The sequence below is a fragment of the Dipteris shenzhenensis genome, chromosome 2 (genome assembly GCF_047967505.1).
Source record: "Dipteris shenzhenensis isolate YYH24624 ecotype China chromosome 2, Dip_SZ_1.0, whole genome shotgun sequence".
NCBI classification, from domain to species: domain Eukaryota; kingdom Viridiplantae; phylum Streptophyta; class Polypodiopsida; order Gleicheniales; family Dipteridaceae; genus Dipteris; species Dipteris shenzhenensis.
This window is the reverse complement of record NC_141597.1, coordinates 34,391,049-34,417,551: the sequence shown is the minus strand read 5'-3', so window position 1 is coordinate 34,417,551 and position 26,503 is coordinate 34,391,049. Positions and strand designations below refer to the sequence as shown.

The 26,503-nt window shown below is 43.1% G+C and overlaps 1 protein-coding gene across 1 annotated transcript in view; it reads left to right on the top strand.

Annotated features, from left to right (window-relative positions):
* The window catches only part of LOC147904671 (uncharacterized), a 58,955-nt gene that overhangs the window by 12,021 nt on the left and 20,431 nt on the right, over positions 1–26,503 (top strand). The window contains exons 2-6 of the mRNA XM_087387891.1: positions 15,053–15,102; positions 20,143–20,278; positions 20,475–20,592; positions 20,888–21,618; positions 21,757–21,891. Coding sequence (XP_087244017.1) covers positions 15,053–15,102; positions 20,143–20,278; positions 20,475–20,592; positions 20,888–21,618; positions 21,757–21,891 — 1,170 coding nt within the window. The remainder of the gene's footprint in view (positions 1–15,052; positions 15,103–20,142; positions 20,279–20,474; positions 20,593–20,887; positions 21,619–21,756; positions 21,892–26,503) is intronic.

Below are 26,503 nucleotides of genomic sequence, written 5' to 3'. Positions count from 1 at the left end.
TGAGCATGCCTTTGCCTCTCTTTGTGGTTCCACGATCGATTGTTTGTGCTTGCATGCAGGTCTGGATTTCCAGGAGTGATCGTGGCTGTGGTCGTGTTACCTATGCTTGAACTTGATTGCATACAAGTGTTGTCGATTGCCTAATTCTCTTTTGAACTGATGAAGTAAAATCTGCTCCGGTTCCACAATCTCGACCTTATCAACAATTTCAGGCTACTACACATCTCGGAGTGTGGTTTGTGCTATGGTTTGAGCCATGACACTTGGATGCATGGTCCATGTCAAAGGTAACTACAAATTCATGGCCACATCATTCACCACCTTGATGATTGGAAAAGATCCAAAACTCTGATAAGAAAGCTTTGGGCACTTCCTTCCAATCTGATTGAGACATTTCTTCACGATTCGAAGATAGACCCATTGCCCTTCCTTGGAACTCATGTCACGCCTGTGCTTGTTGGCTTGCGTTCGGTAGGTCTCCTAGGCTTTGGCAATGCAGTCCTTAACTGACTCCATGATCTGCTCATAGGTCTTTGTGATATGATCGGCTTTGTATTCCTTCTTGGATGTCCTGGTGAGAAGGGACTTGGATGTCTTGTAGGAAGCTACTTCATCTGGAGTTGATTTACGCTGGAAGAATGGGTGTCGTTCAGGATCCCTTGAACGAGGGGTAGATACTGTTCCAAGTGAGACTGAGCATCTACAACATAGCACTTTAGAAATGGTTGTGGACTTCAGTCTCGCCATCTGATTGCAGATGAAAACTGTTGGAGAAACTGAGCTTGGTACCAAAGTTGTTGAACAGGGCTCTCAAAAAATGACTAGTGAATTTGGAATCCTTGTCGGAGACAATGATACGAGGCATGCCACACAAACTTGCTAAACCTGTCCACAATGGTTAGGCACATGGTGTTCCTGGTACTTCTTTTTCTTCTCTTTCAAGCCCACCCCACCCTTGCTTCGGGTTTAACAAAATCCATGCTAATCTGCTTAAAAGGCTAATCCGGAATCTCAAAGGGCTGGAGTAATTCTGGTAGCTTCCCGTGGGATACCTTCACTTGCGAGCACACTTGGCAATGAGATACATACTGATAAACATCACTACATTAATGAGGCCATAAAAACTTACGTTCTATCTTCTCAAGAGTGCCTACGACTCCTCTGTGTATGCTTGTTGAAGAATTGTGCATATTATGGAGTATGGCAGCACGGTAAGAGAGCAACACACAAAGTCGTCCTTTGAAGAACAACCACCTGTCATGTATAGCATAATCGCTTGGGCGTGCATTAAGCATGACTTTGTACCATGGTGTCTGGAAATCTGGATCCGCCGTATGGTATTGGTTGTGCATATTTTCATTAGAAGACTCCTATACTATGGAAATGGAGGTAACCATGCCTCTTTTGCTAAGAGCATCTGCCACAACATTCTCTAGGCTGATACTCGATCATGTTGCCAAGTTGCTAAAAAGTTTGGCTCCATCTGGTCTGGCGATCGGACCACTGAGCGGCAGGCATGGTCTGAAGCCACTGCAAGGCTTGATGATCTGTGCGAACTGTGAAATTGTGACCATAGAGAAAATGTTTCCATGTCTTGAGGGCATGGATGACTGCACATAACTCCTTGTCATAGACTGAGTATGTGGTCAACTTGTGTCCCTCGAATGCGGCTGGGTGACCTTTCTACTCCAGAATTGCTTCAATGGCATAGTCGCTGGCATCGGTCCGTATGTCGAAGGGCTGATCCCATTGTGCCAATGCTAGACCTCCTTGAGTTGGGGTCGAAGGCCAAAAGAGCTGCTAGAGTAAAGGTGATAGGCTGCTTCTTGGCCTTCACTCCGTGTAAAAGGTTGGTGATGGGAACTGCAATTTTTGCCAAGTCTTTGATATGTTTCCCGTATATGCCTGGCAAATGCCCATAAACATTCGAACCTCCTGAGTTGTGGAAGGTACCTTCCACTCCATTACATCCTTCACCTTGGATGGGTCTAGGCGAACACCTGTTGGAGTGATGACGTACCCCTATAATGTATCTCCTCCAAGAAAAAATTACTTTTCTTGGTGTTGATGTGCAATTGGTTGTACTTCAGAAGTTGAAGAACCTGCTGAACGTGCATTACATGCTGTGCTGGATCCTTTGAGAAAATCAGAATGTTGTCTAGAAACATAAAGACACTCCGATCGATGGTTTGAAGATCTGGAGCATCATACAGTTGAAGGATGCGGGTGCCTATGTGAGACCGAAGGGCATCACCACGAACTCATGCTAGTATTCCTATGTGCAGAAGGCCATCTTCTGAATATTTGGCTCATGAATCTGGATCTGATGGTACCTGCTCTTCAGATCAATCTTTGAGAACATCGTGGCTCCATTCAGGTGCTCCAAGATGTCGTCAACCCTAGGCATGGGAAATCTGCTCTTGATTGTTAGCTTGCTCAGTGAGCGGTAATCCACACACATCCGTGCTGAGTTGTCCTTCTTGACAAAGAGGATTGAAGTTGTGTACGGTGAGTTACTAGGGTGGATAAAGCCAGTGTGTAACAACTCCTCTAACTACTGCTCAAATACGACAGTCCTCTAGCCAACTCGGTGGTAAGGTTGGAGGCAGGCTCGATGTGAGAGAAATGTCTTCGTACTTTTGAAGCAAAGTGTTCTGCTTGGGGGTCCTGGCTGGTACTTTTGTACTGGTTGCGTTGACATAGACAATGTATGCCTCTCCTCCCTTGCGAATCTTGTGTGCCATCTGGATTGTGAAAATCAAAGGGCGAAAGTGTCCTTTAGCCAAGCCATGAACTTACCCCCGTGATATGGAATTTTGAGATCCAAACCCTAGTTCTGATAGCCTTTGCGAACTTTGAACTGGTGCCACCATCGAGCTCCCAAGATGATGTCCGCTGCTTGAGTTGGTGCTTCCTTGAAAGTGCGAGTATCAGCCCATCCTCCTATCTTGAGAGTGGCTGTTGAGGCCACCTTGTTGCTCTCCGCTTGCTGTCCTTTGAATGCCCCATTCAAGGCGATGATATTTGATGGGGTGAGAGTCAACTTGGCTCGCTGAGCGGCTGGTAGAAATCATGTCCTTGGAACTCCTTGAATCGGCGAGAATGAGGACTTTCTGGCCGCTGATCTGACCGTAGAATTGGAACATCCTGGGAAACTGTTGAGAGTCCCCCTCCTGCTGATCTTCGATCTCCTCTATGAAAACTGAGGTCGTCTCGACTAGAGTCAAAGCTATAGAACAACCACTTGATGTGGATCCATCTGCTTGCTGCTTCTTAAATGTGGGCAATCTTGCTTTTTGTGCCCTTGCTCATGGCAAAAGAAGCAGCGGTTTTCTTTGGCCTGGGTCACTTGGGCTGCTGTGTCCTAGTACCCTCCATAGCTGTTGTTATCTTTCGCCGTCCAGTTCGTCTTCTGTTGCCCTGTGTCGGATTTCTTCCCTACATCTATAGCGGCAGAATCTAGGGGCTTCTTGCTATTGACTTGTTTGGGTCCTTGACCCTTGTGCATGAGCTCGAAATTTTGAGCAAGCTCGTATGATTGTCCTCCAGCTGCAGTTGTACAAACACTTGAGTGAATTTATTGGCATAATGATTCACTGACTCGGTGTCCCCGTGGTGTAGCTCGTAGAATCGACTCTAGAGCATGTCCAGATACTGAGGTGGTAGGAACTGTGTTTGAAGATCTTTCACCAATTCTGTCCAACTGTAAAGAGGTGTTTCCTTGTCTGCGTCATAGTGGTATTTCTGCCACTTGAGCCACCATGTGACCGCCTCGCCTGTAAGGTGCATGGATACTAGGATGCACCGCTCATTGTCATTCGTAGGCATCATTGATAAATAATTGTTGAACTTATTGAGCCACAAAGCAACACTAAGGGTTCCTGCTTACCATCGTACCTTGTGAAGTTGAGCTTCCCCGAAAAGGAAGGCTTGACTGGAGGTGGAAGTCTCTCCTTTTCTCCCCCCACTGGTCGGAGTAGAGAAATGAGAAGCTGCCCCTCGTGTTCTTCGTTCGCTTCTTCAGCGGTACGTTCTCGGAGCTCCCTGGCCTCTTGAGCCTCGTGGTCCCGGAGTTCTTTGGCTTCCCCAGGCTCTCGATCGCTTTCGTCTTTTACTTCCCGAGCTACCTGCTCGGCTTTTGGAGCCTCTCAATTGCGATCTTCTTTTGCTGCCTGACCTGCTCACTCGGCCTCTCGATTTCGTTCTTCTTTTGCATCCCGAGCTGCTCGATCACGTTCTTCTTTTGCTTCCCGAGCTGCCCGCTCAGCTTCTCGAGCCTCCCAATCGTGTTCTTCTTTTGCCTCTCAAGCTAGCCTCTTGCACTCTTTGGCGGCCTGCTCATGAACTTCTCGTACTTCCTAAAGCTAGGTCATGCAGATGAAGGGAGGCTCGGACTGTATCATAGCCAGCAACATGGCTGTCATGGCAGACATGGAAGGATTCTTCTGTGTTGGGAGGTTGGAACTTGATCCCTCCTCCCCTCTTGTTTTGGATTGCTCATTAGCGCTCATGGTATCCTTTCCTGATCTTGTCTGGACCACTATCCCTAAACTTACCCTCCCTATCTCAGGAAAGAAAGCTGAAGCTCTGATACCATTTTTTTCGGAGATAGACCAACTCACTCCCTCTCCTGCTCAACACTATTTGCAAACTGCAAAATAATGCACTCAATACACAAAGTGATGCTATGGATGTGAGTAGGAGAATCAGAGGGAGTGAACATAGTGGGCCTCCGAAGAGGAATAGATACAACTGAATAATGAATGCCCTTTGATGAATACAATTATATGAAGGGGCTGAACCCTCACTGCAAAATTGTCCTAGTCTAGATACTGAGGAGAGGAGGTGAATCCTCATTATAGATCCCTCTAGAGGCTGAGGCTACCCTGCTGGTCTACTACGGGGCTGCTGGAGTAAAGGCTGGAATGCCTGAATGTGGGATGAGGAATGAAGGCCAAGGGGCTGCCTTTTACAGGCCCCCCTGGGTCCCAAATAGACCGACTAGTATGGCCGACTCCTGTTGCTACTGAGCCGACCAGAGCTTTCCAGGTCCATCAACCCCTGTTGGGCAGTTGACTGGCCACGTGGCAGGTGCTGACGTTAGCGCTGATATGTGGCAGGTGCTGCTCTTTCCTGCGTGTCCTGCGCTGCTTGCGTGTCTTGCATCTGTTGGCTGACTGCGTGGCAGTCCCACGTGGCAGTTGCTGATGTGGTAGGCCACGTGGTTGCCTGCATGGTTGCTGTTGAGCTAGCTGCCTGCGTGGCAGTCTAGCATGGCCACGAGCTGTGTATGCTCGTGACATGTGGTGGGCCTAGGCAGAGATGACATGTCAGGTGGTGCCTGGATTGGAACGTTAAAGAGTGAGGTCGCATACGGGTGCTGGATGCGTGGATATATGATGGGGATGGTAGGTTCACCCTTAGAGAGAAGTCCCCATCCAATAGTGGGATCACCTCCTCGAAATGAACTGTTGACCTCATCCATCCAGTGGGAGAGGAAAGTCCGTCTCTTATGCCATGTCAAACGAGGTGATATCTGCTGTGCCTCAGGTGTTGAGAGGTGCTCTAAGGCCTGCTTGCGTATGAGGTGGGATCTCATCACATGTCATACCATGAGTTCTGGGCATCTTCCTAGTTGGGGGACGTGGTGTAGATCGATTCGTGGGAAAGGATCTGACAGCGGCAGCGTGGACCTCTGATATCGATGTGTCTGAAGCAGGGGCGAGGTTTGCATCATCTCCAATGAGGGTTGCTAGCTCATGGGGCAGGTGGCTCATGTAAACCTTATTAAGGGCATGGTTGAAGTGTATCTGAAGACGGGCGGGAGCCGGTGGGTCCCGTCTTGTGGCTGGCATGGTGATCGATATGCTGAATATCAGGTAAGTGTGGTCTACACCAAGTGGAGGAGGGATTGTGAGATCATGTACTTGTGACACAAAGGTAGTAGAGTCCATTAGGTAGACCATTGTACTTGTCCCCCCACCATGTAGGAAAAAAGTGAGCCCTCCGTATTGCGGCCATATGTGAAGGCCATTATATATGATCAACTCATGCACTGCTCCATTCTCCAGCAAGTGTTGACCATATCTTGTGACCTGTGGTGTATCATTCGAGTGCCTCGCTATCCCAAGCTCTACTGGATCAATCTCAGGTACTTTGAGGGGGTTAGATTAGAAGTCAAGTAAGCCGACCTGTCGGCTCCGTGTAGACGTATTGAAGTCACTCATGAGAAGGATCTCTCCCTACCTAGAGAACTCTGTGGTATCCCCGTGTGACCCTCTGTGGTGACCTCATGCGCATATGATGATGTGTTTGGGGGGAAGCAGCATACTGCAATGAAAATCGATCATGTGCTAGGTGCCTGAACTTGTACCCACATGTGGCGTGCATGCTCGCCCTCCTGCATCACGGATATGAACTGCCTCAGATGTGATCGAAAAATAACTACCACTTCTCCAGAGCCTCATATCCCACCCTCTCTCCTCATCTTGAGCTGACTCCCAAGTGTATCCTGTCACTGTGGGCAGCCCTCCCTCTATGTGTGTCGTCATAGCAAATCATGTCTCTATCGGTGTATGTTGCTGAGAAACCCCCTAGATCGGACCAGCGGGTACCATTGTAGTTCCACACTTGTATTTTGTGCACTTATCTCATGGGACCAACACTGTCATGTGCTGTCCATCTTCTTTCTTCATTTTCTTTCCTATCTACTCTCTCGGATAGCCACTTTACCGTCTCTGTAGGCAACGCATTTCCCTACTTCTCTTGCTGCCATCACGCGTACCATTCCCTCACTTTGGTGCTCTTGCTGTAAGAAAGTGAGGTCATCATCCAAGTATATCCTAGTCCCTTTCAAACTTTCCCTCATGCTCATGAGGGTAAACCTGTCCATTGCAGTCCGGAGTTTCATCACCAATGGCCTTGTTGGTGTCTCCACCTTAAACCGCCTCATCTGTGAGCTTGACACCGATCTTGGGGAACAAACCTTTGGCATTTGCCATTGGGGGTGTCTGCCATATAGGTCTCTTAGCAGAACATTAATGCCTTGCTGGTCCTTTTCTTTCTTCCTCCAAGGCCTCAGATATAAACTTCTTCTTGGGGGCTGTTTATCCTTTTTCACCAGTGCTGTCCATTCAAGCATCTCCACCTTCCTCTTGGTGAGCTGTTTTACAAATTCAGCATGCTTTCCATTCATGGTGGCTGCATGGCTGCAATCTCTTTCTTGAGAATTGCATTTTCTGTTTTAAGCTCTTCCATGGCTTTGCAGTCCCTCTCTGAAGTCATTTTCATGTCTTTCAGTCGGTGCAATTCAATTCTCAATGCATGTACCTTGTCTTGGAGGTTGGTTTTCATAGTTTCCCATCATGCTTTTTCCTTCTCCCAATCCTCCTTGCTTCTTTATTTCAGCTAGCGTCTTATCCACGTGAGCTTTCTCAGCTAGTAGAGCCACATTTGTTTCCTCCAAACTGTCAATCTTTTCAATCAAGATGAGGCATAGTTTGTTGAGGCTGGCGAGCAGATCGGATGTGGCCTTATGAGGTGTCACTGTTGAGAGGGTTGCCATAGCAGTTTCCAAAGCTTGCTTTCCTGATGTGTCTCCTACACATCCTAGTGTGGGTATTGTGCAAGATAGTCATGTATCTCAATGCCAGTTGCAAAAATATGCAACATTGTGACTTACATATTTCTTTGTCACCCTTTCTTGGTTGGAATCTTGACCTGGTGCTGAATTGGTCTCTGTTTTGCAGGTTTGCAGGCCCGGTGTGTGCTAGAGAGGGGCGCAGCAAAAACACAAGGCCCAATGTGGCCTGGAGCAGTTGGGGACCCCTTGAGGGGCAGTGTGCCTAGGCATTTGCGTGCTGTTTTCTCTATTGGGGGGGGGCCCTATGTTACGCTCAAGCTGAGATAACATGACCTCGAAAGGGTCGGTGGACATTTTTATTTAGAGGACCAACTGTTGTATTTTATTTCATAGCACTTCAAGTATATGGTTAAAGGAATCAATGTCAATGTCCTTGGTGGTGAAGGCGAACTGGCACTGATTAGATGGTTCTAAGCTCAGGGGCCTAGGTGCACCAAAATGTGTAATTGCCAAGGGGCAAATTGAATTAAGTGATACTCCAAGAGAGGGGTAAAAGGTGTACCAAAGGGTGGCCCCATGAATGTGACAGGTGGCATGCAGAACCATCTAGGGAGTTGTGGGCTTTGTGCACAGCTTGCAGGTGAAATAACGTAAGAATTTAATCGAGCTTGCTATGACAGAGGTTGGCTGGGAGGATTAACCGAGTGCCATTGCCCGCGAATTGAGAGGAGTAATCATGTTGTGCCTCTCATTTGATAGTTGGTTACGTTGTTCATCTCATTTGGTATCAGAGTAGGAAGTCGAAGGAGTTGGGGCTGGGTTTGATGTGGGATACAGTTGTCATCACTCACGGGACTGGAGTGTATTGCGTTGTGAAGCAAGTTTGGATTGGTGGACATTTATATAGCTGAGTTCCCGCTTTTCTGTTGGTGTGTCATAGGGTGGGGGAAGTCGGTGTCAATGTTGTCGTTGCGTGGCGATGGCTTGTGCATCGATGCTTGTACTTGTGAGACCCTTGTGAGTGCTTGGTCATCAGCACCCACTGCTATGGTCGTTGTCGCATAGGGGCTGCAAATTCCAAGGCAGGCGAGAATTTCAAAATCAGAAGCGTTAGTGGGGACGCTATTGCAGAGGCTCTTCTCTACGCTAGGCTACGTTCAGTCTCATTAGGTGTTTGTACGATCTTGTGACGGTGGCGTTGAGATGAAAATCCGATGGGCTGACGACGAGTTGCTTGTGCTTACGATTCTTATCGGTGAAGGCAGCTCGCAAGATGAATATATCGATGATACACCCACCATAGTGGAAGAGGTGGAGATAATCAAACCATGTGGGCCATTTGTCGCACAAGTCCTAGGAGTGTTGTTCAATGCTAAGGATAGCTTGCAAGCAAGAAGGCTAAGTTCAATAAGTACATTGACTCATATGGAATATTAAGGAAGGTGGGAGTCCCTCCTCCATGCTTTCATGGTAGAATTAGAGTGTCAAATAATGAGAATGATGTCCATGCACAAATGATTTACTTTTGTGGAGATAGTGTGGATCACTCATAAAACCCTTCCGCAACCACACCTAAAAGGTGGGTGGTGGAAAAAGGCATTGGATTGACTACAAATGATGCTAAACATCTTTTCTACGGAGAATTTGTTCTTGAAGGGTTAAAAGAAGTTGATGTTACAAAATAACCTAGGAGAGTAGAGGAAGCCATTGTGGGATGTAAGCTAGACCGATAGATAGAAAGTGACCTTCAGAAAACCATAACTAAGGAAACACCCACAAAATGGGCTTGATTCAATGTTAGTTATGGAGTGTGATTCTAAATACACATGTGGCGCAAGATAGAGAATATGTTGAGCTCATTATTGCTAGGTCTGAAAGGAGATGTCTTTAGCATATTACTTATAATCTCCATTTGACGATGGGTGAAGGTGGTTGAAGTTATTTTCACCCATTAGAGAAATTTATTAGTGTGGCTGAATACACTGATAAATTCAAAGAATGTGTAATGAAGGTTTATGAACCTCTTTCTCAGTCGGTACAGATAAAGGATTTTATTTTTAGACTGAATGATTGGATTAGGATGGAAGTTCGGGCTAAGTACGCGAATACTCTAGATGAAGCAATTGTCATAGCCTTGAACTATGAGGATGCCAAAGGAAACAGACCAAGTGGGTTTGTGCAGGTTGGGACTCGGTATGAGTACCCAAAGAAAACTGGGTTTAAGAAGAAGTGGGTTAGTAAAGGGAGTGTCTCACAGCCTAAGTGGCCAAGCCAAGTAGGCAAAGTCCCTTGAGGCTTCTTCTAAACCAAGTACTACCATTGGGGTGAAATGAAAAGTAACTCCAATGGCAGCCGGGGCTTGGTCCAAATCTTCTTTGACCCCAAAGCAAAAAGAGAAAGGGAGGAGAGAAGGTTTTTGTTTTGGATGCTTTCAGCCTCATCAGTGGAAAGATTGTCCATGAAACAAGGATCATAGGATGGCTGAGATGGTGATCTTGGAGTGGAACGTGGAGATGGGGGGGAGTCTCAAAGTAGAACAGATGTAGTTCAGCTAGTGGGATCTTCTTGGAGGTCAGTACTTGTCTTGTTATGCGTGTCTGTTGCTAAGCTAGGAAACAGTGCACCTGATAATATTCTATCAAAGCCCGCAACAATGGGGTATATGGCCTTTAGCGATATGGAGTTAATTAAGATGAAGGGGCAAGTGGCCAATCATGATGTCATTGTGTTGTTTGACTCAGCGTCAATGCACAATGTAATTAAATTCAAGCTCGTAAAGGGGCTGAAATAAAAAACTAGTCCATCTGACTATGCATATACGGTCAGGATGATAGATGGAAGTTTAACTAAAGTAGGAAACCAAAGGGTTACCGAGTTGGAATTTCGAATCCAGGACTATGCGGAGAAGCTAGATTTCGAAATGACCAGGCTTGCTCACGCAGATATAGCCCTGGGAAAGGCTTGGCATTCTAAGAAGGATCAAATCATCGATTGAAAAAATCACATTTATTAGTTCACGATGAATGATGTGCTGTATGTCTTATGAGGTGAAAAGGATTTATTTAAGGGATCCGTTAGTTTCTGTAATGAAAGTTCGAAAAACTCAAGAAGAGTTTATGTTTCTTTGTACAGTATCGGTAGAGTCGATTGATGGTCCATCGGCTAGCACTTATGTTATCCAAGATGGGGAGATGGCGAAGTTGGCTGATCACATAGCAGAGGAGTTCTTTGACTGTTTTAGGGATGAGTTGCCTTATGGGTTGCCTCTAGAGCAGATTGTTCAACATAAGATTGAACTTATTTCGGGGGCAGAACCTGTAAATAGACCTCCCTATAGGTTAAGTTTTATTGAAGAAGCTGAGGTGTGAAGACAATTGGAGGAATACCTCAAGCTGAGGTAGATTCAGCCCAGTTTCTCACCTTTTTCTTCGCCAGTGATATTGAAGAAAAAGAAAGACAATACGTTCCGCCTTTGTGTAGATTAGAGAGCATTGAATAATATCAATGTTAAGCACATGGATCCGATGGCTCGGATCGATGACTTGCTAGATGCATTATATGGAGCCATAATTTTCAGCAAGATAGATCTTAAAAGTGGCTACCATTAGATCCGCATTAGAGCCGAGGATGTGCATAAAATTGCTTTCAGAAGCAGGTTTGGACATTGGTAATTCCGTTTAGACTTACCAATGCTCCGGCTACACTCGTCATGCTTACGAACGATTTACTTAAACCGTATATCGAGAAGTTTGTATTACATTTTATTGACGATATCCTTGTTTTCAACAAAAGTATTGCTGAACATCGTGAATACTTAAGAATAGTGTTCAGTATTTTGAGAAAAGCTAGTCCGTATCTGAATAAAAAGAAAATTGTGCTCGGCATGGTAAGACTTGAATATATAGGATTCATTATTACTCCCGAGGGGTTGAAACGGATCCAAAGAAAGTGGCTGTGATATTGACTTGGCCTATACGGATCCAAAGAAAGTGGCTGTGATACTGACTTGGCCTATCCCTCAGAGTTTGATCGCTTTGCGATCATTCTTGGGATTTGTCCAATTTTATTGAAGGCATATCAAATAATATTCCGAAATAGTATCGCCATTGACTAATCTAACCTCAGATAAAGTACCTTTTATATGGGGACAAAATTAACAAGAAAGTTTTAATGCCATAAAACAAGCTGTGGTCTTAGGACCGGTGTTACAAATAGTTTATCCCTAGAAACCGTTTTTCATAGAAATTGATGCAAGTGGCATTGCGATAGGAGCAATTTTTCTCCAAGAGGGAAGGCCAGTAGCCTTTGAAAGCAAGAAGCTTTCTCCCTCTTTCTCCCTCTCAACGGAATTGGCCAATTTATGAATTAGAGTTGTATGCCATTGTCCATGCTTTGAAAACATGGAGACATTATTTATATGGTTCAGATCATGATACTCTGAAACATTTCTGTAAACAACCTGACTTGAGAGGCTGCTAAGCTAGATGGGCAGAACTCATGTATGAGTTTAACATGATAATTTGGTACCGAAGAGGGAAGGAAAATAACGTTGCTGATGCGTTGTCATGCATTATGCATAACATGAGTTTCACGGTATTAGAGAGTGCTCTAATGGCCAAGATTAGGAAAACTCAAAGGGTGGACGAGTTCATCTAGAGCCTTTGGCCTAAGGCTTATGTACTTAATCCGGGAAAGGAATGACCTGGTGTTCAGGAAAGGCCAAACTTATGCAAGATATACCGCAGGGAATGGTATGCTGAAAAGAAATGGCAAGATAGTAGTACCTAATTGGAATGATCTCAGGTAGAGAGTCATTCAACAGTGCCATGATAGCCCATGTGCGGGACATCCATGATAACCCTATTGACTAACTACTCTACTGCATGTAAGCAAACTATGACCGACATTTTATTCCATCACTATCTCCTCAACTCTACTGAGCTTGTTGGAGATCCATTACAACCACACACACAATCAGCTACAACCGTACATCTGCTAATGCTCCGAGCCATATCATATAGAGGAAGATTGAGGGTAGGTGTCGCCAAGCTCATCATGATCCTGCCATCACGGAGAAATCACAGACGCGTCATCAGATGGAGCCGAGGTCAAACTACGCTTAGATTCCTCCATGCATCTCACCATGTAGCTCCACGTGGAGTTGATCTACCAACTCCCCTTGCCTCAACCATGCACTCAACCCAAACTAGAGTTTGCATCTCCCAACACCCCTCTCAAATGAAAGAGAGGGCTGTAATTTCCAACATAGCAAGTCAAAACAGTAGAATTCTTAGAGCATTTCGTCCACATAGACTAGGTTCGCTTCTCACAGCAAGAGAAAGAACTTGTAGAGAATCAACTGGCAACCTGGGGGTTTACATGCTTTCGGAAATTTTATTAAACAAAAAGAAAGCTAAACTATGCTGTGATCACGTAATGAAGATTGTTTAGAAAGCCCATCCTTCATCGTCGCTATTGCCTGCCATGCAGAGCCCAAAAACCTCCTCGACTACATGTGCATTCTCTTTGTTCCTCCGAGTCATTTCATCACGCTTCTTGAAGCAGTATTCTTCCTTATGTCCTTGTTTACCACAGTAGGCGCACTTTTGATTGCCTTTCTTACCCTTTGTCGTAGAAGCTTGACTTGTGTACACATGCTCATCACTAATAGTTAACACCATTCGTTGTTCTTCATCCAAGAGTGGAAGTCATTTCAGCAAGACTAACTTCATTCGTATTGTTCACCCTCAGAATTTTGACGAAATCATCATAGGCAGAAGGAAGGCTTGAAAGCAATATGGCCTTTATATCATCATCCTCCACTCGAACACTGAGATTTGTCAATTGTCGAACAATTGAGCGCATACGATTTAGATGCTCTCCCATCGTCTAGTCATCATCTCACATCTTGAGACTGAATAGTTGTTGCTTGAGTAGGATCTTGGAGTTTCTGAGCTTCGAATCGAACGGAGTCTCTATTGTCGTCCAATTCTTGCATGTTGTCTTACTGAAGTCAAGATGGTGACTAAACTTCCCACCGAGTGCTCGCCCTAGAATACCAAGAGTCTTTTTGTTCCTAGACCGAGGAACAATGCAAGTACGCAATCGGAAGATACCCATGGTGTTGGTTGCATGGCATGGTTTGACTCTAAGGCTACCTGGGAATCTATGTACTAGATGTGGAGAGCATTCCTAGATTTTATCATCGAGGATGCTGATGCTTGAAGAGGAAAGGAATGTTATGCTCAAGATAAGATAACATGACCTCGGAAGGGTCTGTGGACATTTTCTTTGAGAGGATTAACTGTTGTATTTTATTTTATAGCGCTTCAAGTATATGGTTAAAGGAATCAATGTCAAGGTCCTTGGTGAGGGCGAACTGGCACTGACTAGATGGTTCTAAGATTAGGGGCCTAGGTGCACCAAAATGTATAATTGCCAAGGGGCAAATTGAATTAAATGATACTCCAAGAGAGGGGTAAAAGGTGTACCAAAGAGCAATCCTAGGAATGTGACATGTGGCATGCAGAACCATCTAGGGAGTTGTGGGCTTTGCTTGCAGGTGAAATAACGTGAGAATTTAATCGAGCTTGCTGTCACAACGGTTGGATGGGACGATTAACCGAGTGCCGTCGCACGTGACTTGAGAGGAGTAATCACGTTGTGTGTCTCATTTGATAGTTGGTTATGTTGTTCGTCTCACCCTAGGCAGGGCCTGGGGCTACAGGGCTGCTGGGAAAGCTATGGACTGCTTATAGCAGTTGCGTAGCCTGGCACATAGCCAGAGTGGCCCAATAAGCCCGTGACAGCCTCACGACCCCACAACAGCAGCCTGTGGCTTCAAATTTGTGCAAAAGGCCAAAAATGCCTACTACGAGAAATACATGGTGCTCATACTCCCATGTAGGGGACTAGAGGTGTCTAGTACGCGTCTAGTACATGCAATGAAAAGAAAAATTATGAAAATGCTCGTAGCAAAATACATCTGAGAGAGAGAGAGAGAGAGAGAGAGAGAGAGAGAGAATTGCTCCTTATGGTGCAGGGATGAGTTTTGCAGAGGTTTCTTCTGTCTCCTTGCTCAGTGTTGTTGAAATGTTACATTTGCACAAAACTTTACAATGTACATGTCATCCAGTAAATGTCATTGCAATGCTCTTTCCCCGTTATCTCTTTTGCAGCTGTCAAGTGCCACATGATGCAGGCTCAGATTCCTGGTGTCTGAGCCAAGGTCAAGTGATGTTTGTGTTTTTTTCTTGCTTGTTAGTCCGTGATAAAATGCTTGACATTAGCTTTAATCTGATGAGTGTCAAGCCAGCACTGAGGTTGTGGATAATGGAAGTTCCACTTCCCAGTAAGGTGTGTATCATGTGTGCAAGTAAAATTGTAGGTACTCATGTCTAAATATTATTATGGTTGATAACCCAATTTTGTTTGCCAACTCAATGGATGAGGGATGTTTCATTTTTGCAGAAGGCTCTGTTCTGGCTTGGCTTCTTGTCAAAGAGTTCTTATACCCCAGGGTAAGAAGTACTGTTCATGCCAGCTATTGCACATCATGCATTGCTTCGAATGCCGATGATTATGATTCCCCTTCCTCCGAAGTATTCTCTATCACACTCTACGTCTATGCACACACACACACATGGACACGCACACGCACACGCACACACTTTTGTGTATTGAAAGGACCGTGTTAATGTTCTATGAATAAATATCATTCCATGGGCTCGACGATTTTACTTTGTCGTAAATAACATAGTTCATAGCTTTTCTAAGCAACCTGATTTGTTTTCCTGAAAGTATTTTTATTTCTCTTTCAGTGCCATGGTAGAATCGAGGTGTTTAGCTCTGCCTAGCTGTGCTTCATAGGCAGCTCATTGGTTGTTGAAATGTTCATGTTTTTAGAATGTGGGTATATGATGGGCACAAATTATTGAAATGGTCTGCTTGTTTAGTACGCATCTTGAAATGTAGTCTAGTTGTTAGGGCTGTATCGTAGAGGTATCTTGTTACATCCATGTTAACTATGGGTTTCAATGCTGGCCCAAGGGTTAGGGGAGACTCTACAGGGGGAGGCTATTAGCCTAGGGTGGAAGGCCCTAGGGCTAAGGTTAAGAAATATCATATGGATTAAAGGTCTAAGGGGTAAAAAGTATTCATGATATATTTAGCATGGCCTAGGTTATATATTGGCATGGAGGTCATTAATCAATACCTAGATTGTGGAACTTGGGCATATGCATGGTAGATTGGCAAGGTAGTCCGATGTCTCCCTTGTGGAGGGGATGCATGTGGTATGGGACGCAAATGCCCACTGGCCTAGGATCAAGCCATAGCCCCTCACCTACTATGTGCTCGGGGTGAGCAGGAAGAGCTCTATGTTTGGGTGGTGAGTTTCAGATGGTGACTCATGTAGTTTGGTTCCTAGTCTCGAGTTCAGTGAATATGATCTGGTTAGCTGACTCGAGGAGGGAGTTGTTTCAGTGGTATTAGTGCAAGACTCCATCATGTGAATTGGAGTGGAATGGATGGAACTCTTTAGTGGTGAGTTTCAAATGGTGATTGATGTAGTTCACTTCCTAGTCTCTAATCCGGTGAAGATGGTCAAGGTAGCTAGCTGGAGGAGCTACTCCATTAGATAGTGAGTGAATTTGACCATAGGGCTAGAGTCTCTAGATCCTAATGAAAATGTTATGATGAATTCTACTTACGTTTATGGTTGAAACTTTGTGGAAACTTCAGCAAAAATAATCTTTTCTGAGGTTATGAATGTAATTGACTCTCGTGATGAGTGAATACTTGTTAAAAGATTAGACATGGTTCACACAGAATTTCCTTGGAGGAGAGGGTTAGACTCTCTATAAAGCTGTTGAGATGTTTAAGTATCCCTATGAAAACCACAAAGATATGTAGAAATGTATGATGTTCTTAATGAGTCCACTGGGGTGGCCTTTGGGATAGGTTTTCCTCACAATTGGCTATGTAGCGATTAAAAAAAGATGATGACATTTTGATTTCAGGAGTCTTATGATGAATTGATATTCCTAAGAAGTTTTATCCTTGAATATTCCTAAGACAAGTTTTATCCTTCAAATACTTTTGGATTATTTCTTGTAATGGACTATTTATTTTAGAAGATTGAAGGACTTAGTACTTCCCGTTCCCTCTCTAAGATATCAGCCTCTTCATTGACTGAAAAGTGGTTGGAATTGGATCGGAATGCCTTGTTGGATCTTGGGTACTCCTCTTAAGGGTAGGAATAAGGATCACAATTGTTTTCCTTGTGGACAATTGGTGACTATAGTAAAGGATATGGAGGCTACAATGGATATATAACTAATCATCGACGCAATAGATGAATGTTAGGAATATTATAAGATGGACCATGGTATTTTGGTGATTTGAGAATATAGAACCCTTAAATGGATTTGAAAAGTCAATTTCAAATGGCTAATACACAAAGACTAAAAATGTGATGTGGAATATAAAGTTTCACTAGAAGTCAATTTGTTATCATTCTCAAGTTAAAAAAAAAAACTACAAAAAACCATTCTCAAGTTAGGCCATGCAAAATCAATAGGAAATTTAGTTATGACAAGATATCGAGGATGTGAGCTCCAATGATATTGAGAATATGACTCTTTGAGAATGATAAATGAAGTCCAAGCTGGTAAGGATGTTGAGATATGGTGCCATGAGCACATAATTAGAGGCTAAGGTATGGTATAGGAAAGAATTAAAGTAGCCACCCTAGGATGTGGACTACATGATATGAGGATGTGGATCGAGGATATCCACAAGGAGAAATGTGGATCAAAGGATCCCACAAGTGTTGACTATTCTAAAGGCACTCTCTATATAAGAGGCCTATCATGTATTGTTGAGAAGAGAAATACACATACACTTAAGATTTTGTTTATGAGTCCAAGCTAATCTATCTTGGAACCTAATTGACTTGAGGTACATGTCATGAGCACTCTCTTCATCATGTTTCCACATAGGTTCCATCCACCTTAGAGCGCTCCATAGATCCTAAGGCACACATGTTTTCTTAAAGGAGGATTGATGTTTCATAAACCTAGGTTTTGTTTAGTAGATCACGATGAATTTGGCAATTAGAGATCTCTCATTTTCTTAAATGCTAGCAAGTATGCAAATAATCTTGGGGTCTACAAACCTACAAATTGATTGAATAAAATGAGAATATGTTTATCCAGTGCTATGTGGTTAAGTGTTGATCAAGTCAATAGGTTTTTGAGTGAAATATTTTAGGCTAATTTTTGATTGGCATAATAGCTTCTTTGAAAATAGTGAAGTATGATAAGATCTATGATGAAGCAATGGTAAGCTATTGACTTTTGCTTCATATGATCTAAAAATGCTTCAATCTTGAGAAGAGTGATATATACACCTATGAAGTAGAAATGTTGTGAAAGTACTCTTAGAAACTTAAGAGTCTTCATAAATGCTACCGTGAATATGGGTGATCATAAATTATGAACCTTGTAAGATTGCCAAAGGTTAAGGCATGCTCTCAAAACCTGAGATTCTAAAAAAATTGACCTTTGAAATTGCAATGTGGTCCCACTTGGGAAGAAAAGAAATGAAGAATTACTAGCTCATCTTTGATTACCTTGTGTTTTGGGCCATAATAGACAATGAACCTATGCTTTTGCATATACTTTTCATAGCATAGGTTAATTTTTTAAACCTAAGGCTTAGTGATATTTATGTTTTTCAATTAATTTGTACTCATGTGGAGATGGGATAATGTGGAGAGGTGGATACATTAATCCTTCAAATGAGGGGATTTGATAGACAAGATTTCTCTCACATATAGGGGCTCTCTCACATATAGAAGCTTTATTACCCTTAAAAGAAACCATACATTGACACTTGAGGTCTAAATATACCAATGCATTGTAGTCTACTAGTGGCATATCATAGACAAATGGATAAGTGCACAGATATCTTTGAACTTGTTGCCTTGTAGGACACCCAACCGAAAGAAATCCTCTAAATTAAAGACATGAAGACATCAAGTGACATCCTACCATAATGATGCAAGTTCTAACAAATTGCAAAGAAAGCTTTTGGCATACCAAACATAAACGAAGACATTGCATATATCCACTCCCTAGAGTCAAGGTTGAGTTCCTAAAAAGCAAGGAAATGTTACAAATGAACAATGGTAACCTAGTTATAGTAAACTCCTACGGTATTATGGACGATGGTATTGCGAGTTGGCAAGAAAAGTTTAGTCTACAAGAGATTTCGGAATCTTTTGAAACCCAGATTGGCACTCACGTTTTGCATGGAATTGCCTTTGAGAGATTTGTGGATGCATGTCTTGGACTAGCCTGTCGCTAATATGTATGTTAGATTTGACCGCATTGCAAATTGATAATCATGAGGGCAAAATTTGCACTTTTGGTTTTCTCTCACATGATGAGCCTGACCGTGGTCTGGATTATGCTAGTGTATGTGCCATTGAAGAACTAGTAGAGAAACAGTTTAGAAAGCTCTTGTGACTGATCTCTGGAGCATTTGAATTTCATAAGTGGTCCAATGAGTCTGCAAGAATCGCAAAAGGTGGAGGGCAGACCTACTGCAAGTTATCTGCGGCCAACATCATGATGCTGACCCAACTTCCATCATGTGTACCTTCCGTATTGGAGATATCAGAGTGTGCTTAACATTTTATGCTAGCTAGAGGAGAATTACTGGGGTGTGAAGAAATAAGCTCCACCTTAAGTTCAGCAAGGGGTTCTTAGGTGATATTCCCAGAGCACATTCTCTTTGGATGGAAAAACTGAGTGAGAAGTAAAAGGTGCTTGAGGAGTTTCCAAGGTCGAGGAGGCAGTATGGAGGCTGGGGAGGAGATAATACAGGGGAGGGACAACTTTTCAGGCTTGCCCCAAAGCTTTCTATATTCGACGGGCATGATTTACTCCCACCTATGCCATGTTAGGAATTAAAATTTTTTTTCTTAAGATTATTACAATCATTCGCTTCCATAAAATTGTCTACAATCTGTGATTTAAGTATTTGTATGATACAGTGGTCTCGTAGCGATTTGACCCTGGGATTTTTCTTTCTTAATATTGTTACAATCATTGCTTTCATAAAATTGTCTATGATCTGTGATCTATGTTAAGTAGTTGTATGATACAGGGTCTCATAGTGATTTGACTTCTGGGTTATGAGTATATTGTTGCATCAATGCTTAGTGCCATCATTGGTATGACAATGGGCACGATTTACTCCCACCTATGCCATTTTAGGAATTCAAGTTTTCTTTCTTAGATTGTTACAATCATTGCTTCCATAAAATTGTCTATGATCTGTGATCTATGTACGTAGTTGTATGATACAGTGGTCTCGTAGTGATATGACTGCTGGGATATGAGAATATGGACTTAGATGTTGCATAAATGCTCAGTGCCCTCATTTGATATGACATGTGTTTTTTATGGATGAAAGTTCATATAGAAGTCTAATTGTTTTTATTGTAAAGTGGCAAGGGTTGAATATCGATCTGATACAGGGATGTGCACTAGGTTTTTTGGGACAGAAACGAAGCAAGCACTATGTGAATTTCAGGAAGCACATGGACTCCATAGCACTGGCCTATGGGGTTCTCTCTCTAAACAGGCACTTTGGCATAACATATCTGGAGAAATTCTGCATAGGGCGGTTAGTGCCTCTCTCATTCTATATCTTCTACCCCTAACATTGGCTTAACAGAATTACCCAGGCACAGATGTCTTCGTTGAATGGACTTTTCTTCGCATAGCTTGCAGTAGCATAAAAATCAGCATCAAAGTGACAACTCTCTTTTTATTAGTTTCATTTGTGACTTAGCTCCTCTGAGGTTGCTGTGACGTGATAGGGAGATAGAAAGGCCAGCGAACCACCAGAAGCGGCTCAAACCCATGCTTTTCCAGAATCAGTATCTGTGAAGCAAGCGTTCCAAAGTACGCAATCATGGGACCCTGGGAGATTTGCAGGTTTGTTTTGCAATCCACTTTCTGTCTCTTATACTCTATTTTGAATACTGTTTTTACAACCAATTAGGAATATTACCACAGCTGCAACTCATTGTGAGTTATCAATAGGAATGTAGCAGTAGCTGACAAAGTAGCATCCAAAGAATCATTTTACCGAAATCAAACTGTCATGCTGTGTTTGTAAAATCCTTTAGACATTAATTGCAAGTTTATCTTTGAACCATAAAGATCATCTGTGATTTTGTGAAATTGAAGCAAAATAATATTAAGCTTATGTTGATGAGCAAACCTGCAGGTGCTATATCTGCGGCAGTCCCTGGAGGTGATTGGAAACTGCTAGTTGGGATAGTCTTCCTGGTGTGTGTGACACTGTTTGGTTTTCTCAGATTGGAATCTTCTGGAAAGAGATTTCCCAAAGATAACTCCACAAAACGTAGAATTATTGTATCAGGTGGACCTGAGGACTCTACTCTTCCAGTTCAAGGGGACAGGTTGTCGAAGATGAATTCAAATCTCAAGGAGTTTCAACCGAAGAGAACAGATGGTACGATCATGAAGGATGTACAGCTTGCTCATAAAAAGCCGACATCTTCTGGCCTGAAAGTGGAACCAGGGCTCCAGCATACCATAGTCCATCCTTACAGACTTGCAAGGAAATCCACATCTGCGCCTTCAGTGTCTTCTGAAAAGGCTGCAAGTCCCAAATCAGTGGTTGAAGCTGATAGGCAGCCTACTTCAAAGGGCAGAGCTGCAGGACGTCTAGGGTCAACTCCAGTCACGAGCCAACCTCAAACACCTGATCTCTCATCCTCAAATAGGAGGGACATTTTAAAATTGCAGACTGAAAACAAGGAGCCATTTGAAAAATCTTCCTTGCAAGGGGCTGGCTCAGAAGACACTCCCAATAGAAGTCGAAGAAATGCAGCCACAAGGCCTTCTAAGAATCCACAATTGCACCATACAACTCAAATGAAAAGTACTAGTCAGTGGCCAAGGGATGAAACTGATCAGCAAGACGAGCATGAGGTGACATCTGCACCTTGAAGTTTTCATGTGTTCTTTGGAATGCAATTTTTTTGAAACCTGTGGAGCGGGCTTTAAGGACAGTCTATACAGCACAGGAAATGTAGCATAAGTTTGCTTTTATCTGCTGCACATTTCTAGTTAAGCATAAAGAGGCGAATCGAGGAGCTTCGAGAAGCTGTTGAAGCTGCAGAACAGAATGGTCAGGCTGCCATGCATGCGCTTGCTGAGGAAAGGCAACGAAGCCTTGAGTTAGAAGAGAAAATAAGTAGGCAGGTAATAATCCACATCTTCATTTGCACTTTTTTTTGTCACAGTAATGTGCCTCAAGTGAAACAGACAGTGACAAACTCAGTTCCTGATGCAATGCAGAGAAACCTGAATAGTCTGAATATTTAAGTTCAGTTTTCTCTTAAGTGAAAGTTATATATAGCATGAACAACGGGCTTTGTACAATAATTGAACGACTCAACAGGTTGACTATCAATTTGTATACAAAACATGGGGACTTTCTGCTGTTAGATTCTTATCTGCCGATAATGAGGTTTTGGTAATTGTACTGTCCAAACTCACTCAAATTTATTCAAAATTAAGACTATATAGCTCAAACTTGTTTTCAAAGCATTTTGACTGCCACTGCCAGCTCAGTGGCTCCCTCAAGTAGCTTTATTTCTTCCAATTGAGATTTGGGCTGTTGAACGCATAAAGACTGAAAGCCCAGAAAATCCTAATTACATTAACTAAAGTCAACTTAGGGATATCTCTGTTTCCACATAAAGTACATAGTGCACTGTTTGGATTGCAGTAAGGGAGACAAGAGCCGCACCACAGCCTAGCACATTGGGTTTGCCTGCTGTAGCTTACTGATGGCAGACAGCAAATCATCCACACATACTCCTTGCTAGACATTTGGCTCAACACTATCTGCATTTTTAAGAGTGGACAGGACAAAGAGTCTGCCCATTTGTCTTACATTAGCTATCAGTACTTCCAAACATCGATTGATAGAAGAGTCTAAAAAGACCAATAAAATATGTATCCAAGCTCTCTTAAACAATGACTTGCCTTGGTGAGTGGATGCTTTATGATTGAATATAAAGGAGGCTTTTGAAGGAGTAAGAGCAGAGCTGAAAGCAGCCCAGTTTGTACAATTAGAAGAGCAGAAAGGTATGACATTTGACTTTCAAGACTTTATGTACAAAGACGCTAATGCTTTTGGAGAAGTAATCTATCCTCGTGACTCTTGTGAACTTAAACTGCACTTCCAGAGGGGATTCCTGTGTTTTCTTAGATCTAAAACTCTCTCAATCTGCCATACGATTAGAGGTGGATATTTATGATAAACGTCAACAACCTAACCATATTAAAATTGCCTCACATTGACTAAACATTCTGATATGGCAAAATATGGAGTCGTTTCTTCCCAATTCCATAGGTTTTCTCGCGAGCTGAACTGTGATTTCTAAGTAAGGGCTGTAATTTTTCATCATTGTAGGAAGTGGTAAATAAGTGTAATTGGTTCCTTTAGTTTTTTATGTTTTAAATAATTCATTTATTCTATCATTCTTTCTTTCATTAATACATGAGAGAGAGAGAGACAGAGAGAGAGAGAGATTTTATTCTTGTTTTTTAATCTCTTTTGTTTTTTATTTGTTTGTTGGTTTTTGCTTAGTCACCTTCTTCCTTTCTTCTTTATTTCTTGTTTTCTTTCTCTTTCCCTTTTGTTTATTTGACGTATTTTAGTAAGCGTTGGGTTTGCCCAAGAGACCACGGGTCTTTAGAAACCTAGTTTAGCTGCTTATGCTTGGGCATTGGTGACGACATAAGCATTGCTTTGCTTGCTAGGTATGTCTACCTTTTGTTTTTCGAAAAAAAAATTGTAAGATAATTTCTTCTCTTTCATTTTCTCTTTTATTTTCATTGTAGAATTCAGGACTTTAGAACAACAAAAATCTGAATTTGTACGATTGGATTTATTCTAGTCTTACAAAGCTATATATAATTGAAACTTCCCTTTTGAATGCAGGCATAGGCTCATCATCTCCCATATAATGAGTGAGATCGACCTTAAAATTTGATGGCATGGAATGTTGAGCAACTGTATACCTCCATTCGCTTCTTGACATAATGATAGTGAACTTCTTTGTGCTTGTACACGCATGAAACATGGGGTTGCACACAATAGCCAAGGCATTTTGGTTGTGAGTGTAGATGGTACTAGAAGATGTTTGGCTGACATCCAGATCTGCAAGTAGCGGACAACCCCCCGCAGTAGCTGTAAAGGCTACCTTGTACTCAACCTCACAACTAGAAGGAGCAACTACATGCTGCTCCTTGCTAACTATGTATACATGAAGCCGCAAGCATAAGACATTGCCACTGTGCGACACCCTAGTGTAGCTAGTCACTATCTGTGAAAGCATGCATGGTCGCTGAAGACTTATAATCATAGAGAAGCCCCACTTGAAACTAATGTGACTTGTACTTGATGAATGCCTCTTGCCAGATAAGATGCATTTTTGGGCACGTGTAACTATGCCCTCCTTAGGTGCATCATCCAAGGACATAAAGAGTTTCTTGCAAGAGGTAATATGCTTGGAAGCACCACGATGAATGTTACCAATCAGACATAGAATCAGCCATAGATAAAGCTGCATCATGCTTGGAAGGATCGTTATGTCATGTGACAACAAGAGCAGTGTTTGCTTCATCATGCCCAATCATCAAGAGGAGTGTTTGCTGCCTGTGTTCACCTACAGTAGGAGCATCTAAAACTGTAAGTCCTTGCTGCTTCTTCTTCTTCTCTGAAGCAATGCACTTTCTGCATTCTAAATTGTCATGTCCAGGCTTCTTGCAATAATTGAATCTTTTTTCTTCTTATTATCACCCTGACTAGAGGAAGATGAGGTACTAGCAGTATTTGTAGACTTGCTGAAATTCTTGCCCCCCCTTTATGGTTAGTGGCAAAGGCTTGGTCTGCATTTAGGAGGTGGCCCGGTTTGCACAGCTCCCTCTTGCAAAAGCAATGTGACTAGCTGATCAAAAGTATAGTGTTTGGGATTCCCATGGCCACGAATCTCAATGTAGGAGCAAAGCCCTGATAAGAATCAGGAAGTCAGCATAGTAGACACAACTGGAGGATATTCCCCAATCTCATCAGTATTAATGAGCTGCTCTTTGTAGTCCTTTATCTTGGTCAAGTAGGCATCCATGCTGTCCCCTTCTTCAATTTTGATACCATCTATCTGCTTGCACAAAAGGGCAACTTTGGCCTCATGCCTGACCTGATAAAGAGTCGCCAATTAATCCCATGCAGCCTTTGCTGTTCTGCAAGACCAAATATGGGGGACAATAAACCTCTTCCAATAAGGCAATCAAAGCATGTGCCTGTGCGTCTCTCCATCCCGTCAGATTTGATCCTGAGTAGGAGGCAATGCGGCAACGGTGGTAGATGACCTTGAAGTAGTGACTGTACCACCACCCGTGGTAGCGGCCGTAGTGGCAGCAGGTGCGTGAGACACATCTCACATCTGTTCCTGCGGCAATACCCCAAAGATTTTTGGCAACCAATATGTGGCATACCATGTACGACCACATAGGATAGTTGGTGCCATCAAGCTTATCCTTGGAAGAAATCATCCCAAACAAATCATGTGACTTTGCACAAAGTGACCCAAGCCTCAAGGCTATCATTGCAAATGAGCTTTCTGTCCACAATATCTAACTGCAATGGCTGCAAATGTTGGACAACAAATGACAACAAATGTGACTGCCTCAATTGTTTGCTTCAACGTGATCCAAATGCACAAGTTTGGCACAGATTCTTGGCCGTAATGTACCTAAAAAGAAACTACCCAAGGCACGAGGGCGAATGTTCAATGCACAACAGTAGTAGCAAAGCTTCAAACTTGGCAGAGGAAAATGGCACTAAAAATCAAGGCATAAGAGCCCGAACTCTTACCAAGGTAGTCTTTACAGTAAATGGCATCAAACTCTCTTGCTGCTGTTGACTGTATAGCCAAAGAACCAGTCAACTGAGTCGACCAAAAACAATATGTGAGTATCCAACAATGGATGTGTAAAGAAACTCGGCTTGTCCTTAGCTAGATGTTGACCAAAAAGCTCCAAATTTGGCAGCCAGAAATGTCTGGAAAATTAGCCGAAGGTAGAAATGACCAGTATACAGTATGGACTATATGGATTGGAGCTGGACAGTTTGCCTGGAGCTGAGGGACTGTACTGATTTGTATGGTAGGGAACCATATGGCAGTACAGACGGAGATCAGCGCTGAAGCTAGAACGTAGCAGATCTGGTTGGTGGTGGTGCAGATCTGGAACTGGTTGCGGGATGAAGGCGGGAGCTGGTGGAAGCTCTAGTGCTGCAATGAGGAGCACCTGCTAGTCGTGGGACTGACGAATGTTTACACCAGCATGTGACGAACTAGTATTTTAAAGCGATGAACTAGCAACCAGCAGACAATGGCTGGTTGAAGTAGACTGTAATGAAGGAAAAAGGGGCCAATTTACTAGCACTGTAGCGGGAGTTAGAGGGAAATGTGGGGTCCTCTCTAGGGAGGGTTGCTTTGTTGGCTTAAGGTTTGGAAAGGTGGAAGAATCCTTGGGCTCATTGGTTGGCTGACGACATCAACTCATGGGTGATTGGCCCTTTGATGTGTTCAATGGGGCTGTTGAAACACATTTTTCACGTGAACTCCTTGAAATGATTGACTCGTGACAGTTGGGCAATGCATGGCTGCCATTTGGAGTACATGACTGGTCATTCCAGTGGAGGAGAAGGAAGAGGCTTCTACAAAACTGAAGGGTTGGCGGTCGAATCAACCTGCACAGGTCCAAGTAGCATAGGTGTGTGTGTTTTGGGACTTCTGAG